General features: G+C 41.1%; 1 protein-coding gene and 1 long non-coding RNA gene across 3 annotated transcripts, besides 3 other annotated features; both read left to right on the forward strand.

The window, feature by feature from the left end:
• The first annotated feature begins 1,160 nt into the window (after window positions 1-1,160).
• Window positions 1,161-2,961, forward strand: lncRNA:CR44933 (long non-coding RNA:CR44933). Its single transcript, NR_125092.1, has 2 exons — window positions 1,161-1,431; window positions 1,996-2,961. It is a non-coding gene; the product is annotated as a long non-coding RNA:CR44933 (long non-coding RNA).
• Window positions 1,861-1,898: a mobile genetic element.
• Window positions 2,962-3,309: 348 nt separating the features above from the next.
• Window positions 3,310-3,539: a mobile genetic element.
• A 1,317-nt stretch (window positions 3,540-4,856) lies between these two features.
• Window positions 4,857-4,891: a mobile genetic element.
• A 10,726-nt stretch (window positions 4,892-15,617) lies between these two features.
• Sodh1 (Sorbitol dehydrogenase 1) lies at window positions 15,618-17,824 on the forward strand. 2 transcript variants are annotated; one of them, NM_058000.3, is made up of 6 exons: window positions 15,618-15,932; window positions 15,991-16,024; window positions 16,411-16,880; window positions 17,146-17,364; window positions 17,423-17,544; window positions 17,598-17,824. In NM_058000.3, the coding sequence occupies exons 1-6, from the start codon at window positions 15,879-15,881 to the stop codon at window positions 17,779-17,781; spliced, it is 1,083 nt and encodes a 360-aa protein (NP_477348.1). In that variant the 5' UTR covers window positions 15,618-15,878; the 3' UTR covers window positions 17,782-17,824. The 2 variants fall into 2 exon arrangements, with proteins under 2 accessions (NP_477348.1, NP_001287203.1); NM_001300274.1 differs by having other exon boundaries at window positions 15,810-15,932.
• Window positions 17,825-17,862: the final 38 nt, after the last annotated feature.

The following is a 17,862-nucleotide window of genomic DNA, read 5'->3' on the forward strand; positions in this document are numbered from 1 at the left end:
GGATTCCTACCTTAATCCTTCAAAAAAAATTACAGAAGTGATCATCTCTGATAACTATGCATCGTAAGTATGACCTGTAACCTGTGTCGTGTTTTAAGATCAATGTTTATGTAGCATACACCTAATTATACGATACATTTTTTTTAACAAGCGTAGCCGATTTGAATAATCAAAAAATATTCAGAAGCTTAAAGTCAAGTATTGTTACATTTATACATTTCTTTCGATCAGACCTAACTGGAAATTCTTTTTAAAAATTACTTATTACTTCACCAATAATTATTAATTCCCTTTACAGTTCGCCGCTTTCTTGTCTCGTGGTTCTTCGCCCCATCAGTGAGTCATCGAATGGTTGTTAATTTGTGATCGGCCCGTGCCCGGCTAATTGTATCTGAACTTGGTCACGATCGTGATCGTGGTCTCGAATCGAGTGGGACTTCTGCTGACGTCACAGCGAAATCATTGGAACTCCCCCACGAACTCCACCTCCACTTTCGAAAGGTATGGGGGAAACGCGCGCCAAAATTTGAGATATGCTCTTCTGCGCAAACTCTCTCTATCTTGCTCTCAGCCGCAGCTCAGCCATGTTTATTTATGATGTAAACAAACCATTAAAGTGAGAATTACGAGCGCAGTCGCAGTCGCCATCATGGCAGCGACGTTGGCCGCGACGCAAGCGGCGCAGCAGCGCTTGCTCTCTCTCTCTCGCTCTCGCAAATGCTTTATGGCTGCCAGGAATGGTTTATTACCCACCCACACACACACACAAATCTGAGTCGGCGCTGGCTCTCCTCTCTCGCGAGCAAGCAAGCAGCTGTTTCTGTGTCAAGCATATGTGGTGGAAAAGAGACGGAGGCAGGGTGAGAGTGGAAGGGTGAAATGTAGCTCCGCCCCATTTTAGTGTTGCGCAACGTTTGCGTTCCGCTCCTTTTGAATTTCGCTCCTGGTTTCACTCGTCTTGGGTCGTTTTCCAACTTTATCCTAATGAGAAACCTGTTAGAGGAGCCTCAAAGAAAGCGAGATGGAGGCAGGGCGAGAGCGAGACAGAAAGGGCGAGAGAAATTTACGACTACACGTGGTCTCCGCTTTCATTGAGAAACATCATTGTTTATGGGCGTTTACTTTTCGAGGATCTGGATTTACGACCTCTCAAGTGGCTCGCATTCGAGTGCATTTTTCACTCAACACGTTTCAATCTCACTCGTCCTAACACCAGCTCTCTGGTTGTGTGAGTTTTATATCGGCGCTGAACTTGAAAATTACTTTATTAATCATTTAGGAATACGCGCGCCTATAAGAAGGCATTTATCATCGGCAAGAAGCTGAGAAACGAAATTAGGCGAAATTTTTAATTAAATTAGAATACGGTATGGTGATTAATGATTGTATTGATTTGGAGCTAAGGATTTTCTTAGAAATGAAGCATTCTAGGTATAACATTTTATTTATCTAAAAATAACATTTTATAATACACCCTATTATAATTTAAGATAATACGTGAACTTTTTTTCCATTTGTATAAAAAACTCGTTCATTGAATGTAAGATACAAAATTTCTTCAAATGTTATTAAGATTTCTTTTTTGCTGCGTTTTAATAAGAAACATTTAAGATTTTTTGCTAATTTTACATTTTGTTGCTGAAACATTGAGCTTAAAAATGTAATTATACCCACTTTTTTAGTAAGTGGTATAATACGTTACGACAATATGGAAGTCTTAAATGGATAATGAAAACCTTTAATCAGTACACCAAAACAATTTTTGACCACGCCTTTTCTAGTGCACAAAACTCGCCTATAACTGTCGCTAACACATATATTTCTTTCATTTTGACAATTTCTATATATATAGAAGCAATTGTTGAGTAACGGGTATCTGATAGTCGAGAAACTCGACTTGAGCTCTAGCCCCTGTATGGTCTAGTTTCAAATGACCATACTCACTGTCTAGCACGAAGATAACATCACTATTGAATGTCTTATGCCATTTTTTAGCCCCAACTGCATTTCGACCATATCAAATGATCCGATTCAGCGCCATTTTGCCAAAAAGGAAAGGAGCGAATTCGCAGGGAGAAAAGTGTGTGGGGAGCTGCAGTCCCAAAGCGCAAGTTGCGATGGTCATCAATTAAATCCATCGCAGCAGCCAGCGTCCAACACCTCGGAGCGTCTCACCTTACTCGGCCTTCCCGTGGCGAGTGGATGTGGCCCGCTCTACGGGTCCGCCAATTAATCAAAATCGTCGCCGTGTGCAGTCGCCGGAGTCCGGAGTCGGAATCGCAATCGCAATCGGAGTCGGTGGTGAAGCTGGGTGGCAACGGCGCGGAGTGGGAGTTGGGGGGCGTGGGGCTAAAGAAATGTCGTTAACTTAAGTGTCCAATTAATTAAAATCGCATTTAACAGCCGCCAAGCTGCGAAAAGCCATTAAGATAGTTTGTCACAAAACACATGAATGCCCTCAACCAGCCCCAAGCTCCTTCTGTATATTTGCCCCCTTGTCCAACCTCCGGCTACTCAACCAAAATGGCAACTCTGCTCCTTGAGGTTTCTGGAGCTCATTTTGTCCCTCTTCCCAGTTTCGAGCCTTTGAAACTTCATTTTGCCTCGGTCTTTTTGTTTCTTGTTTTTTCTCCATATCCTTCTTAAAGTGTGTGTTCCTTATAAGCTCGTGATGTTGTTGCCATTGTGGCTTTCATTTTTGGCCGTTTCAAGTTTGGTGTGGGCAAGTTTATAAATTTGAGCTGCTTGCTCATGTGGTTGTCTGGTTGTTCGTTGTGGGTTTTGGATTTTGGTTGCCCAGGCGATTTCACACTCAACTTCTTCGTAATAAGATTAATTTTGTGGGCATTGCCACTATCTACTTCGGATCGTCTAAGACTCTTTTAAATCTTTAAGGTCCAGCCAGCAAGGCATCCTTAGGACTTAAAATTCATTTATATATATTTTCATTTGAAAGGAGCTTCTCCGTGTTCTGCAATGAAAACCAATAAAAACCGAAACAATTAAATCAAAAATATTCCACCTATCTACTCTTAAGAAATTATATGCGACACAGAGGTGCGCTGCTGTTGTACCCATAATTTGTAAGGTTGGGATCCACAACGTCGTAGGATCGATACTTAAAAAAAAATTACTAAATAATGTACATTATTGATATAGTTGCATTTAGTGTTTCCGTTGGAAGAAAACTTGAGACCGAACAGCCTCACCAACTTTAAAGCTTCCGTCCAAAAATGATCATTGCTCTGAATGTATTCAACATTCTAAGATTATACACATTATATGTTTTTTTGTTTCCTAACTCAAATCTTTGTATACCCGTTACTTGTAGAGTAAAAGGGTATACTAGATTCGTTGAAAAGTATGTAACAGGCAGAAGGAAGCGTTTCTGACTATATAAAGTATATATATTCTTGATCAGGATAAATAGCCGAGTCGATCTGGATATATCTGGATATATGTATCCATCGATATACCAGAAAAATTAAAAAATTTTGCCTTCGCATTCACACTAGCTAAGTAAGGGGCATCTGATAGTCTATCAGTCAGCTCTATCCGGAAAAAGTATTCATTTCTTTCTATCATTAAACATTTTGTAAGCAAGGCGAGTTTTAAAAAATCTTATTTAATTTTATTTTCCTATATGCAAGACAGTTTTAACATATACTGCTTTAAGCCTTGAAAGCAAATAATTGTAACCCTTTTTCTTTAAGATAAGTACGCATAGCATGTCTTACGGAAAGAGAAACATTCATTAATTTACTGCACTTTTCGAGTTTCCCTGAGGGGCTAGCAAAATTTTGTGAATTGTTTTGTTTTTGCTTTTGTTGTGAGTCCGCAGTGAAAATTTATGAACTCAAGAAGCTAAAATTTCTTCCTCTTCAACTTGGTTGTCTTCTTTTGGTTGCTCAGTGCACAACTGTTTCCCACAGGAAAGTAAACAAAAGTTTTAAAATTTTTCAGTCTGCTTTTTTTTTTGTTGCTAGCGTGGTAGTAACTAGTAAACATTTGCCAGTTTCTTATTTAATTTTTTTTTTTTTGCGGGCAGTAAATTTATTGCTCCTGTGCTTGAATGCGAGTCGTCTTATCAAATAATTGCTGGCCAGCAAATGTTGCAACAATTACGCGAATGTCCCAAATATTCCACCTTTTGGGCTAACAAAACATATTTGTTGTTTGTTGCTCTCTTCGTGTGTTTTTTTACATTAACAACGGTTCAAATCCATTTTTTTATGCTTCGCCTGTTGCTTACAGTTTCCTTTTTGGTCTTATCTTTATAGCCACGTTTAGTGGCCAACGGAAGAATTATGTCGCAGAAATCTTTTTATTTGCCATGTCATAATTTTTTTGGTCCACCCCAATTCCCGGACAAGCAGTGCCAAGCAAGCAGTGTGCCGTGGTGTGAAATATTCGCAAGAAATATACAAAAATTACTCACGAATTAGTGCGAAACTTGTCTAGTTGATAAGGCCGTGTGATATATAGGAGCGAGCTTCTCCTACCTGGGAGGGTCAGCTCTAACCCCGTGCCCACCCCTTCCATTTCGGAGACCCCAAGCACCGGACAGCTGGCAGGAGCATGACATCGATCATTGTGGACGCGTGTGCTGCTCCGTGGAACCTGCAACCTGATGCCGTCGGCCAAGTTCACCGCAGCTTCGTAGAAACGATCGCTGGAAAGGAGGGGAAGCTGAAGAACCACACACTTAAAACAATATTTTGTACCCATTACTCATACAGTAAACGTTAATATATTCTTTGAAAAGTATGTAACAAATAGAAGGAAACGCTTCCGAGCCTATATTCGTGATAAGGATCACTAGCCGAGTAGATCTGGCTATGTCAGTCCGTCTGTATGAACGTATCGATCTCAGGAACTATAGAATATAGAATACCAGAGACCTAGAAATTGGGTTTATTTATCAAATATCTTCGTAAAAAATAGAATGTTAGATATGTATATTTAATCTGAAAAATGCCTATGCTTCCATGTCCAGGCACCATAATTGCATTTTAAAAATCTATGTTTCTATAAAATAGGAATCATTCTTTTGGTTTTATGACGAACGGAAAATTGAGAAAAGTGAATTAATATTGTGGTCTATTTTTTAACAGTGTATGCTAGTGTTTGCATTCCAGCCATCTTGTGGTCCAAGGTGTGTCACATCTCTTTTGTGTCGCACATTTGTCAGAAATTAATCATGTTCTTGTTGTCCCGCATGGCAGTGTGTGTTCCCGTGTGTGTCCATGATATATTGGTCGCCGAGAGAGGGAAAGAGATCCACGGAAAGGTTTGGCTCGATCCGCATCCGCGGTTGGGGATCGCTGGGGGATACGAGTGTAAGAAATGCAATTAAATGCGATCGCAAACACACGACTTTGGTGGCGCAATTAATTTTCATTAAACAAAAAAGAGGATATGTCCATAAGGTCTAACCGGATTTCGTCCTGAGCCCGAAACTCAAGCGTTTTGTGGGGTTTTTCGCTTTGAATTCGAGGTAATTCAAAGGGCTTATAAGGTTGCAGCAGTTCCCCATGATTAATCCATTTCACAACCAATTTTGGTACAGTTACGCACATGGATCTTTACATTAAGCTCAAGTATTTCTTGCTACTACGACTAACAACTGCTTTATTTTTATTGTAGTTACCAACTTCGCATAACTGCAAGTTCATTTCACTCCACCGCAATTGATCGCTGGCCATGCGACATTAATTGATATTCTTATCGGCGATCGATGACGATTACGCTTTGTGCGATTACTTACTTACTCACTTACTCACATTGCATTGCGTTCGGTTCAATCCACTTTCAATTTGACAGCTGCGACAGACAGGTGACAACCCATAACTCACGATCAGCAGAGCAGGTCCGATCCGACTGGATCCCATACCATTCCATCCTCGGGCCCCATGTCCGCTTCTTTATTTATGCAACCGTCTTACGCTGGCGGTGCGTGGCGGGGCGTTGGGGAAAGGGGGAGTGGCAGGGATTAATGCCAGACACGATTCATTGCGATGCCAAGTATTTTGGCTTCGATGGTCAATGGAACTTTGCGGCAAAAAAAAAAAGAGGATTCCCGAACAGAGTGGTGTTGCTGGAGGGGGGGTGGGGGGGGGTCCGTTGCCTTGTGGCTCCTTTTGCCATAATATAATTGATGATATTGTCTTTTAATTCGCTGGATCTGTCGTGTCTGGCATGGCGATTCAATTGACTCTCTGATTTGCATGTCCCCAACACATCGATAAATGTTATCTGACCGTGTTTAACAGATGTTTGATGACAATGGGGAGATCGGAATTCTAAAATGTGTCCATTTGAGTTTTAGTTCTTAAATTACATAAAAAATAGTGTTATGGAAGTAATAAACAATTATCATGGCACGGGTCAAGTTTTTAGTGCACATAATTAGAAAGCTATACACACATTTAAGACTCCTCTTCTTTAATATATGTATATATAAAAATATCAAATATAAACGAATGCTTTTGAAATTCTATTAAGCTTTGTTTTAATTATTTATATAAAGACCATAGTTACATATATAATATAAAGACGTCCGCTTTCCCAACGATAAACGTGACTGCGATGCTCGCATACATTTTCCATTTTGATTTCGGTTACCTAATCTCCATTCTGCGCTTGGAAAAAAGGTTTTCCACCTTTCCTGCTTGTCGGGCAAAACAAATTAGAGATTTGAGCGAGTTATTTACGACCCAAAATGGTTGATCTATGACTGGAATTAGGGGTTCAGTTGACCGCGCGATGGGGGATGATGTCTTAGAGGGGAATGGGGAAATAAAGGGATATGTGTGCTCGTACACGTTTATCGGGTATCGCACTGTTTGTCTGAAGTTGGCCAGCTAGTTTTTGGTACCAAAATCACCGCATGGCCAAGAGTCGCCAGTCGTCATTTATCTTGTTTTGCCGTCTTCTTATGCTGCATCAAAAATTCAACTGCAAACCGGCCAAATAAATCAGTGCACTTGTCGCAATGGGCGCAAGAGAGAAGGACAGTTGGGGCGAGATAGAGACGGGGCGATGTGTCAAGTGTATTTTTGGACCTCGACAACTCTTTTGCTTTTTGGCATCTTGAGCATTTCTTCGGGGGATTTCCTTCTCCGCCGCTTAACAGGGCAATCCTTAGCGCCAAGATTTATGACATTTTATTTGGCAGCATCTTGGCGAAATCTTATCGAAATTTCAGCTTTTCTCTGGGCATCGCCCAGCTCTGCAGTGCATATTTTCAGCATGACCTCAGTCGAAATGAGCTGCGAACTGAAAAACTCTTGTGTCGCCATCAAAACGAAAACCTTCCCGCCCTTCTCACCATTTAATGGTCAAATTAATCGTGTGCCTACCTGTGCGTAACCGGGGAAAAGTGAAAGGAAAAGTGTCCCAATAACGCGCAGTGTCTCCGAGAAACAATGATAACAGCTTGAGAAATGGTCATTACCATTGGTAAATGGCCGGTCCAAGGTCACCGATTTCGACCATATTTCCACCTGCCAATTATTGTCTTGGTTATCCTTGAACTAAGCACTGTGCTTCGACAGTCGGGCCATGGCCCTTTCTATGACAATGGAATAACTGATCTGTCATGGTTATAATTTACACAATGGAAATAATAATCATCCATTGCAGGCCGACACTGGGTTCGGGAAATTTCCGACGAAAGTAGTTCTCTAACGCCCTTCTCAATATTGTCGTAGCGTATCTAAAAATGTAGAACCCATATATGAGAAACCTAAGTTATTACTTTAGATGTTGTGAGGCAAAACATACTTAAAAACATCAGGAATTGTTTCATTAAACGCTGCAAAATATGCAATATTACCTATCCGATCCATCTCAAAGCAAATAAAATACATATAATACAGATACACATTGTGTGATATCCCGAATTTTCATATAAAATTATAATCCTTTTTATTTTCACTTTAAAGTTATCCCAGCTCCGGGCCATTCGAAATGTGATAAGGACCAAACGACAGTTGGGAAAAAGGGAAAGTGCCGGATTAGAAACCATTATGTGGTGCCCACTCCCAGGAGCACCCACACACGGATACGGAAAGGTGCGTATCCGGGCGGAGAGAAGGTCTCGAGTGTGTGCGGTGGAACATCCATAAGTGTCATGTTCGGGTATCCTCATTCATCCTTGGCATGCACGCACGTTTTTTCGATCCGGTTCCTTTCTTTCCCTTTTCGGCAGACATGTTGTTGTTGCTTTTTGTTTTATTATGTGCACGAATTTCTATATACAACGTGTGAGTGTGTGCGAATGAAATAAATTCCGTAGCGCTAGAAGCAAAGATTTATTATCAAATTAAATTTCTGTCAGAATTTATTGCTTTATCTCTCTCGCCAAACATAGTTCTTTTGCCTTTCGGCAGCCTCCATTCCCCACTTCCCACCACCCACAAGCAACCACCTCCACAACCACCGACTCAAATGAATCCGCCGGCGAATGAACCATCCCACCAAACCCCGAATCCATCCAATTTCGGGGTGACCCCGACCTGAGCCTTCTGTTCTTGCCTCACCTTTGCAACACAATTTGCACTTCCCCCACTTTGCACTCGGTTCCCTTATCCATTTCTCTTATATTTTTGGGTGTTTTTGTTTATAAAATTTATAGAGAACAAATTTGGACAATATGCGCACATTATTTTCGCGTGTTTCTGGAACATTTCTGGGTAAGAGTGCCTCATGCGAGTGGCACATTAAGTCTGATGCTGCACTTCTTCTCCCACTCCCATTAAAATGATGCATTGCCCCAGCCTTCATAATTATACTCGTAAGCAAACAACGAGGAGGAGCAACTCCATGATCTTTTCAATTTTCAAAATGAATGAATTTAATTAAAATTTACTTGCCTGAAATATCCATTGCAAATTGCCTAATTTAATGAGTGAATGATTTGTATAACAAATCATATTTGTTATATCATATTATACGAATTTGTATAACATTACATGCTTTAAATATTTTATAATAGATAAATGTCTTAATATATCGAAACATTTAATTTATATTTATTTATATATTTATTTTTTTTCTTTTTTTTTTTTTGCTTAATTTCATAAAAATTATGAATTTTATACGGCTAATCGACTCCGACTCTGTCTGTCCGTCCCTATGAAGTTCTCGTGAACTATAAGCGATAGGAAGCTAGAAAAAATCGACTATATCGTTTCCTCTTTATTATATTATTTTTTGTATAGAGATTTAGTTCATTCCAAAGCACTACTACCCCTAAGAGATCTAGAAGACCTCAAATATTAGATTCCTAAACCGCAACTGTGTCGCAACTGTAGTTCTTGATAGAGGTTAAATATTTCAAACTCTAGTTTTAAAAAAGCCCAGCTTAAGTGCTTAACCAACATGCAGCCGCACATATTTTTTGTGTGGATTGGAAACTAAGCTGTTCATTTGAATCGAGAATTCCGGGCATGTTTTGGTGCACCTATTGATTTATCTGGCCCGAGAACATATATTTTCCATTTACGTATGCCCCGGCCATGAATGAAACTTTTGCAATTTCAAATAATCGCCAGCGCCCAATAATGAGGCCGGAGAGTGCGCGTTTGTTGGCCAACACACGCACGCATGGCCAACTTGTGGGTGGGGCCCGGGGTTGGCGCTCCAAGTGGGTTGGCATTCGGGGGTTTTTTGGGATTCTGTTTGGACCGCCGAAGTAACCACACCACAAGGAGGGAAAAGAAAAACTTTCTTATTGCCAAACTGCCAAAGTCAGAAGGCTGCGCCACTCGCACAGCTCCTCAGCTTCCAATTTTCCACCCTGCATCTTGGGTCTCGAGAAGTGTGGGCCTTGAGGAGAAGCCGGGGAGGAAGCCAAGACGACGCGGCGATAGCATGAGGGATTACAGCGCGTGATTTATATGGGATTCCGAAGAAATATGGGCGAAATGTGTCGGCAATTTTTATTGGACATTTTAAAAAGGCGAGTAAGATGTTCCTCCTAATGTTGTTGCTGCTGGCTCCTGGGAATACGGAATATAAGGAACTGCGGCAAAGTGGCTGCTAGATAGGGGGCGAGAGGGGGTGTTTGGGGATGGGTGGGTGTTGGGGGCTTGTGAAAAGCCCTGGCCGCACACATTTTCCGCGGCAGCTGCTCCCTGAGAAATTTTCCCCACTTGATTTCGTGCGTAGTTAGTAAGGAAGTCGCGTTCATTCGTTCGCAGCTCTAACGAGCCCCAGCGAATATTTATGATCAGCACGGGCTCATGGGCCTCCTCCTAACCACCCACTTTCCCCCACCAGCCACCCCTTATCTGCCTAAAGCAACAGCAACAACAAGCTGAGGAAGATGGTCCGGCCAGAAGTTTGGCCAACATCTTTTTGGCATTTTCAGCGGTTTTGCATTAATTTAAATTTCGAATGTAAATGAGCCAATTTCACTGAGTGCCGAGTAGCGGGGATGCCTCTAGCAACCCTTCAAAAAATGCCAACAAATTGCAAGAAGCTTACCAGGATATACATACACATATTACATGGACAAACATACATACATACATATCTCCCTCTGACTTTGTAGAGTGTGAATTGTGATGCGACAAAATGATTTAGTTTCGCGTGACTTAATTTAATCGCGCAACCAGGCAGCCCGAATATTTCACAATATATGTTTTGCCGCCCTTGAAAATCTGCAACCCATGGCACGTTGTAATGGAAATTAATTAGGCAAGTTCTCCGTCTGTCGGCTCTTCTGACAATTCCCGCGATGACTGTGCAAATTGCCTTCTCTATATCATTTTTAATTTAGTGGGCGCCCCCCTCCTTGGGACACATTATATAATTTATATCGCCGATGTGTGAATTAACGAGCCAAAGTCACCATGAGTTTATTGCTGTAAATGAACTAAAGCTTGGCACTGGCTGATTGTTTTAAAGGGCAGTATGGCTTTGTCACTTAATACAACAAATTATCTCTTTTTTTTAGTACTTAATTATGCAATGACTTAAGTTCGTAGTAAGAAAATCTGCCTCCAAAGAGTATGCTACTTTTTCATACCAAACAAACAACAATTTTAACAAGTATTATTTTAAATTAGCTAAAATGCAACTGAAAATCATCCTTTTATACATACAATAGCGATCTTCCTGGCAGTACAATTAATCAGCTTTCTTCGTGAAATATATTTCCTTTCGGTATTCCGCTTCTGACAAATTCACAAATTATTTGAATACTTGAGAGAAGTTTAGCAAAAACCAAATAGTTACGCACAAGAGACCCGTCTTTGCTCCCTAAATCAAGAAAACTTGGAGACCACAAGCCGAGCTGCACTCGGAAAAGCTAAGCTCAGTTGGGACTGAGCTGGGAATGGAAAAACTATTGGCGTCATCGTGTTGTCGTTGGCGAGGCATTCATCTTCCTCGCGCCGGAAGCACCAGTGGAAAACTCAGCAGCAGTGAAAAACTTGGGTGCACCACAATAAAAATCAGCCAGAGAACCAACACTGTGAACTTAATTTTGTATATTATAGATTGACCCATTTACAACTTAAATGTACATTGAAACATTATTTTATTTTATATATAATTTATTCTTTCCTGAACTGTTAAATGGAATTCTATTCGTATTTTGATCAGTTTTTTTTTAAATCTTTTGGTATGACCAATCTCATTTTTTAATTACTTTCGATTAAAACATCCGAAAAATGATAATCAGCGTACGTGATCTTACTGCCGCTGTGAAATTTTAATAGAAAATGAATATGTCATTTGGCTGCATTTGCGGCGTGTTTGCAGATTGAATGGAGCACTTCCGGCATCCGGTTGCACTTTTTTGCCATTGCTGCACTTTCGTCCTGTGAAATGCAGCGACATCGACGGCGAATAACTTGACTTACCAATCTTTTACTTGGGCTTCCATGTCTCGGTTACTTTGACTCACATGTGACCCGGCCAAGTTTGCACCATTCCTCAACTTTATGTGTGCAGTTTTTCCGCTTTTCCTGCTCGGCAAGCAGTGGGGAAAAGCGCAGTTTGCAACCGAGATGGGATGGACGATACACAAAGGCCGCAGAATTCGCCTTCAAGGCTCTGACCGAACCGCAGACACTTTGTCTGGCTCCCGGCCATAAATCTAAAGCCAGCGTCCTGTAGCCCCCCTTCCCGTCGAATGTCCTGCTCCTTTTTCCGCTGCAGCTGGAGTGGGGGATATAGAAAATGAAATAATTTTTGAAACATCAAAGTGTTGCGAGTTTACAGCACACCAGCTGAGAGTAATGACTTGGTATCTGCTGTTGTTGGGAAGGGAGCTCCGCAGTTTCATTCATCAACAGCAGCCGGGTGTTTAAAAATTAAAGCTCAGTCCCGGCGGGGAAGTGTATTAGCAGACGAAACGGAAACGTATTTACTGATCGCGTGTCTCTTCCTCCATTGGTCAACACCTTCACCCTTCGCCAACTCCAACTTGCAATGCCCCCGTGCGGCAGCTGGCGCCTGGCATCCTTCGAATCCTTCGTATCCATCGCATCCTTGGCCCGGGGCCATGGACATGGCGCAGGATGCGCTCTTAATTTATGGCATCGAACTTTTATTGGGCAAATTTCGGTTCATCTCCATGCGTGTATTAAGACTAATGGCCGAGAGCTGCCGGAAGTTCTTCATTGACAAAGACAGTAACGGAGGATATTCCATAGACAACATCTTTGGAATATTTATTTATGTATGTATATCCAGTTGTGGGAATGTACTGCAGAATCGCGACAACGTAGCCTATTTTTGGGCTACCCACAAAAACAACCTCTAAGATCACATTCCTGTCTACAAAAGATTGTAATAGGAATTACTGATTTCTAGATGTACTTGTGAACTAATATTATATACATATGTTCAAGATTTTGTAGATTAAATCTTAAATAAAATTAAAACTTTTCGCCAAATTCGAAATTAAAATTGAAGTTCATGATTTTAAAACGAATAAGATCCATAAATGCATAGCAGTCAACTGTGTTTAAGATCATATTTTATAAATTATGCAACTTCATTAATTTGGCGCATTTGTCATTGCAGTTTTCGAAAATTTTAAACGGCAAACGGAATTGCGCCGGGCAAGCGAATAAAAACTCGCCTCACATTTTAATAGCAGCGAATCGACTTCCTAAGTTCCTCGTCTTTTATAAACTAAATTACACACGTTTAACATTTATATTTAAGTTAAATATCGGAAACATCAACACTGAAACCATAAGATAGCAATTTAATACCAGCCAATATTAATGTAAAAGTAATTTTCTTTTCAACAAATTCTAACTTAATTAACAAATTGCGATATTATTGATCTAATGTACATATAAAATTCTAAGTTAAATTTACGTTAAATGCCTGTTAACGCAGAACGCTTACTAAAATTCTAAAAGATCCTAAACTTCTAATTAGCAAATAGACTTGCATGTATTTTTTTTTCAGTGCTAGACTCCAAATGGAAAGAGCACAAAAGGTCGAGAGGATCGGTGCATATAGTGGCCGCTTGGTGTTGGCGTTGCAAGTGCGTTTATGGTTTGATGATTTACAGTCACGCCCATAAATATTCGCACGGCCAGTGTGCACATTATTCGCGATTTATGCCATTTCGTGCATAGCTCATGCAACAGCACATGTAAAATTTATGCAATTATTAATTTAACACTCCTGCAACACTGCCACCACCGCGCCCACGCTTTCCCACCCACAGATCGCCACCCTCGCTCATGTTATTTCAATCCGATTCCGTACTGTTCCCCGGGGAATCAACGGTCATGGTACTAATATAGGTCCAACCTGACCCGTCTAAAGGTCTAAAACCGTACAGACTGCGGCCGATGAGAAGAACCCTAATGGTAAATAATAGTAATAATAGTAAGTAAATACTACTGTTTACGAGGGTTCCCAAACTAAATTGTGTAGAGAAATAACTATTCCACTTAAATCGCTAAATATATAATTCTTACTTGAAAGAAAAACGATAGATATAACAAATATTTTAAGCACTAATGTTTTTTTATAATGTTTATATTTTAACATATATTTTATATATATATATACAGAACCAAGTACTTCCCATCTCTGGCAAGGGCTGCAGCTTTGGTCCACATCCACCCGCATTGGACCGCCATAATTTACTCGACGAGCAAAAACACTCACGAAAAATAATAAATGTCCAATATGTTAGCCCGTCCTGGCAACACATAACGAAGCCAAAAGAAAGCAACACCCAACATACTGCCAGCGCAAAATCGACATCAGTGACAGCAGCAGCAGCAGCAGCAACAACTAAAACGAAAAGAACAGCAGTGCCCCGGGTCTAAAGACCTTGAATACCCTACATTCGGGTAATGTCAAATTCCAAATCGGTTATATGCTCATATTAAGAATTATGGTATGAAAACTCTTTTATAAAAAGCGGGAAATATATCCATACTTTTTTTAGTCCGTTAAATGTTCAAAAATGTTTTAACTTATATTAAGATTAATTTTAGCTTAGTATTACAATCTTGCAAGCATGGTGAACAATTCTTTAAAATCATGAAGTTGTTGGAATCCTCGTTTAGAGTGCGCCATAAACCATGTTTATTCGCCATGTGTGGGTCAAAGGTTGATAAGAACGAAGAAGGAGGGAGGAGAAAATGGGGAGTGGCCGGATACTGGGGCCACCTGCTAGGCTCGAGTGCATGGAGTGAAGTTCCATTGCGAACATGGGCCAGCATGTCGCTCCATTAATTTGCCATAAAACAGAAGTGGACTAAAATTTGTTTGCCGTTGTTATTGCCCCAGCAAAAAATTACAAATGGTTCAGTTCCAGAAGAACCAGCAGACCCTGCTCGGGGGTGGTTGTGAACTAGTTGTGGGGCCAAAGCTAGGGTCTCCTTATTTATGGCGCAACCACTTTTGATGTTCTGTTAAATGTCCGCAATGACACATTGACGACATCCCCCCATTTGTACTTAAAGCATACATGACTTGAAAGGACATACAACGTTGTAGGGGTGTTGTGATCTGATTTTCACTACAGGGACATGGAAGCTCTGACCTATGTATTTCTATCTTATATACGCTTACGCTTTTTGCCTGAATAACCAAAACTAGATTGTACTCAGAATGATAACTTCATGGTAAATGCATTGCAATAGCCATCGTTGCAACCTTGGTAATAAAGCCATAACTTAACCAGAAGCAACAGCTCACTCCATTTTAATGTGGCCCGGGAAACTCCAATACATTATTGACATGAATTTATCAATATTTATAACGTGTGCTTGCAAATTATACACCCAGAAAAATTGAGAACGAAAAAAGCGAGATCGGTTGTGCTCATTCGTCGTTCCCATGAGAAGAAACCTTATTGATTTCGAGACGAAAACGATATTTATGTTCATATTTTCAGACGGATCCTGTATCGGGTTTTAGATTGTGGAAGGAAAGGCTGGAAAATTAAGAGAGAGACAGAGAGATACAAATGAGAGCAAAGTCCTTCGAGAATGGTTCGATCTCGATCTGAGTATGCTAGGCATGATACGATCTTGGCTAGATTTGAGATCGATTTTTGTTTTTCTTCCAAGTGTACTAACTTCAATTTCACCCTTCATCTAAACGTTCTAACATATAAACAGGCACATGCAAACAAACACACCTTTTAAACACACATCCAGCTGTACTCAAGTGGTGATAAGGCTGATAACATTTGACCACAAACGATAGTGGGTGTGGTGCCTATTATTTTCCTATCGCTGGTCCTACGTCACGCTGATAACTGATAACCGCGAATTCAGAAGTCCACTAGTGTAAGGTTTAAAATATTTGAATCAGTTGTGAATCGGCTATTCGAGCGTGTGGTTATTAGAGCTCTCAAATAATTCAATTGACACATAGAAATGGCCAAGGATAATCTAACAGCAGTGCTGCACGGCATTGAGGACATGCGATTGGTAAGGACAAAAGGAACTTGCATCGAATAAATGCTAACCATGTCTATTTGGTTAACAGGAGCAACGTCCTATTCCAGAGATTGCTGATGATGGTAAGCAATAAATAAACATAAATTAGATCAACCAAATGAAACTGAAAGTAGTTAGACTTGGGATACTTTTTGGTATAATCCAACAGCATTATACTTTCCCTATTTCAATATTTCTTCCACTCGTACACTGTTTAGTTCAACCCATTTTTCATAGTATTTCTTATCACGTCGATGACCTACTGCTACAAACAAAATATCCCAAGGTTAAATATACATTATTAAATCTTTAAGTGCTATGCATTTTTGTCAGTTTGATAGCCGCAAAGCGATTGAGTTAAGCATTATCAAGAACTAACTAGATTTATTCAATTATAACAGTAGTAAAACTCGTTAGATACAAAAGTTCCCTATTTCGTATTTCATGGTATTGGTTTTTTGCTTTTTAGAGGTTCTCCTGGCCATGGATAGTGTTGGCATTTGCGGCTCTGATGTACACTACCTTGCACACGGACGCATTGGCGACTTTGTGCTCACTAAGCCCATGATTATTGGCCACGAGTCCGCCGGCGTGGTGGCTAAGCTGGGCAAGAAGGTGACCACACTGAAGGTCGGCGACCGCGTGGCCATCGAACCGGGCGTACCCTGCCGTAAGTGCGACCATTGCAAGCAGGGCAAATACAACCTGTGCCCCGGAATGGTCTTCTGTGCCACGCCCCCCTACGACGGCAACCTCACCCGCTACTACAAGCATGCGGCGGACTTCTGCTTCAAGCTGCCCGACCACGTCACCATGGAGGAGGGCGCCCTGCTCGAGCCTCTGTCTGTGGGCGTGCATGCCTGCAAGCGGGCGGAGGTCACCCTGGGCTCAAAAGTTCTCATCCTGGGAGCAGGACCCATTGGCCTGGTCACTTTAATGGTATGTTAGCTTTACTTAATCGTTTACAATTTCATAAATGGCTACAAAAATCTAAGGTCAAAAAAGGATGTTAGGTTAGGATGTTATGTTAATAAGGTTAACAAACGAAATAAGGAACGCAGAAACATATTTTTAAAATCTCTCCATATAAACATAGTTCTTATTCAATATTTAAAACTTACAAATGCGCTCCTAATACTATCAGCTGAGAGCGAAGAATATTTCTAAAGGATAATCCATATATCTTATATCTTTTATCCCACAGGCTGCTCAAGCCATGGGTGCGTCTGAGATCCTCATTACGGATCTTGTGCAGCAACGCCTCGATGTAGCTAAAGAGCTAGGTGCAACTCACACCCTCCTGCTGAAACGGGATCAGACCGCCGAGGAGACGGCGGTGCTCGTCCAAAAAACGATGGGCGGTCAGCCGGACAAGTCCATCGACTGCTGTGGAGCAGAGAGCAGTGCCCGACTGGCCATCTTCGTAAGTAATCGCAAAGGTTTTGCGTGATATAAAGAGCTATAGCGCCGACTCCTTTCAGGCCACTCGTTCCGGTGGCATTGTGGTGGTGGTGGGCATGGGAGCAGCTGAGATCAAGTTGCCCCTAATTAATGCCCTGGCCCGGGAAGTGGACATCCGCGGCGTCTTCCGCTACTGCAATGAGTAAGTTTGAACTTCCCGAAAGATGTCATTTGATTAAACATGAATACTTTTAGCTATGCCGCTGCCCTGGCCCTTGTCGCCTCCGGAAAGGTGAATGTTAAGCGTCTGGTGACCCACCATTTCGACATCAAGGAAACGGCAAAGGCGTTTGAAACGTCACGAAAGGGACTGGGTGGTGCCATCAAGGTCATGATCCACGTCCAGCCCAGAGACACCAACAATCCTCGCAAATTCTAAACATTTGTATAAGTCGTTAAAAATATAGTATAGAGAACCCAGTACACTACTCTGTGTCGATCAATAGGCACTAGTCAAAAT

This window comes from Drosophila melanogaster, chromosome 3R (genome assembly GCF_000001215.4).
Source record: "Drosophila melanogaster chromosome 3R".
NCBI classification, from domain to species: Eukaryota; Metazoa; Arthropoda; class Insecta; order Diptera; family Drosophilidae; genus Drosophila; species Drosophila melanogaster.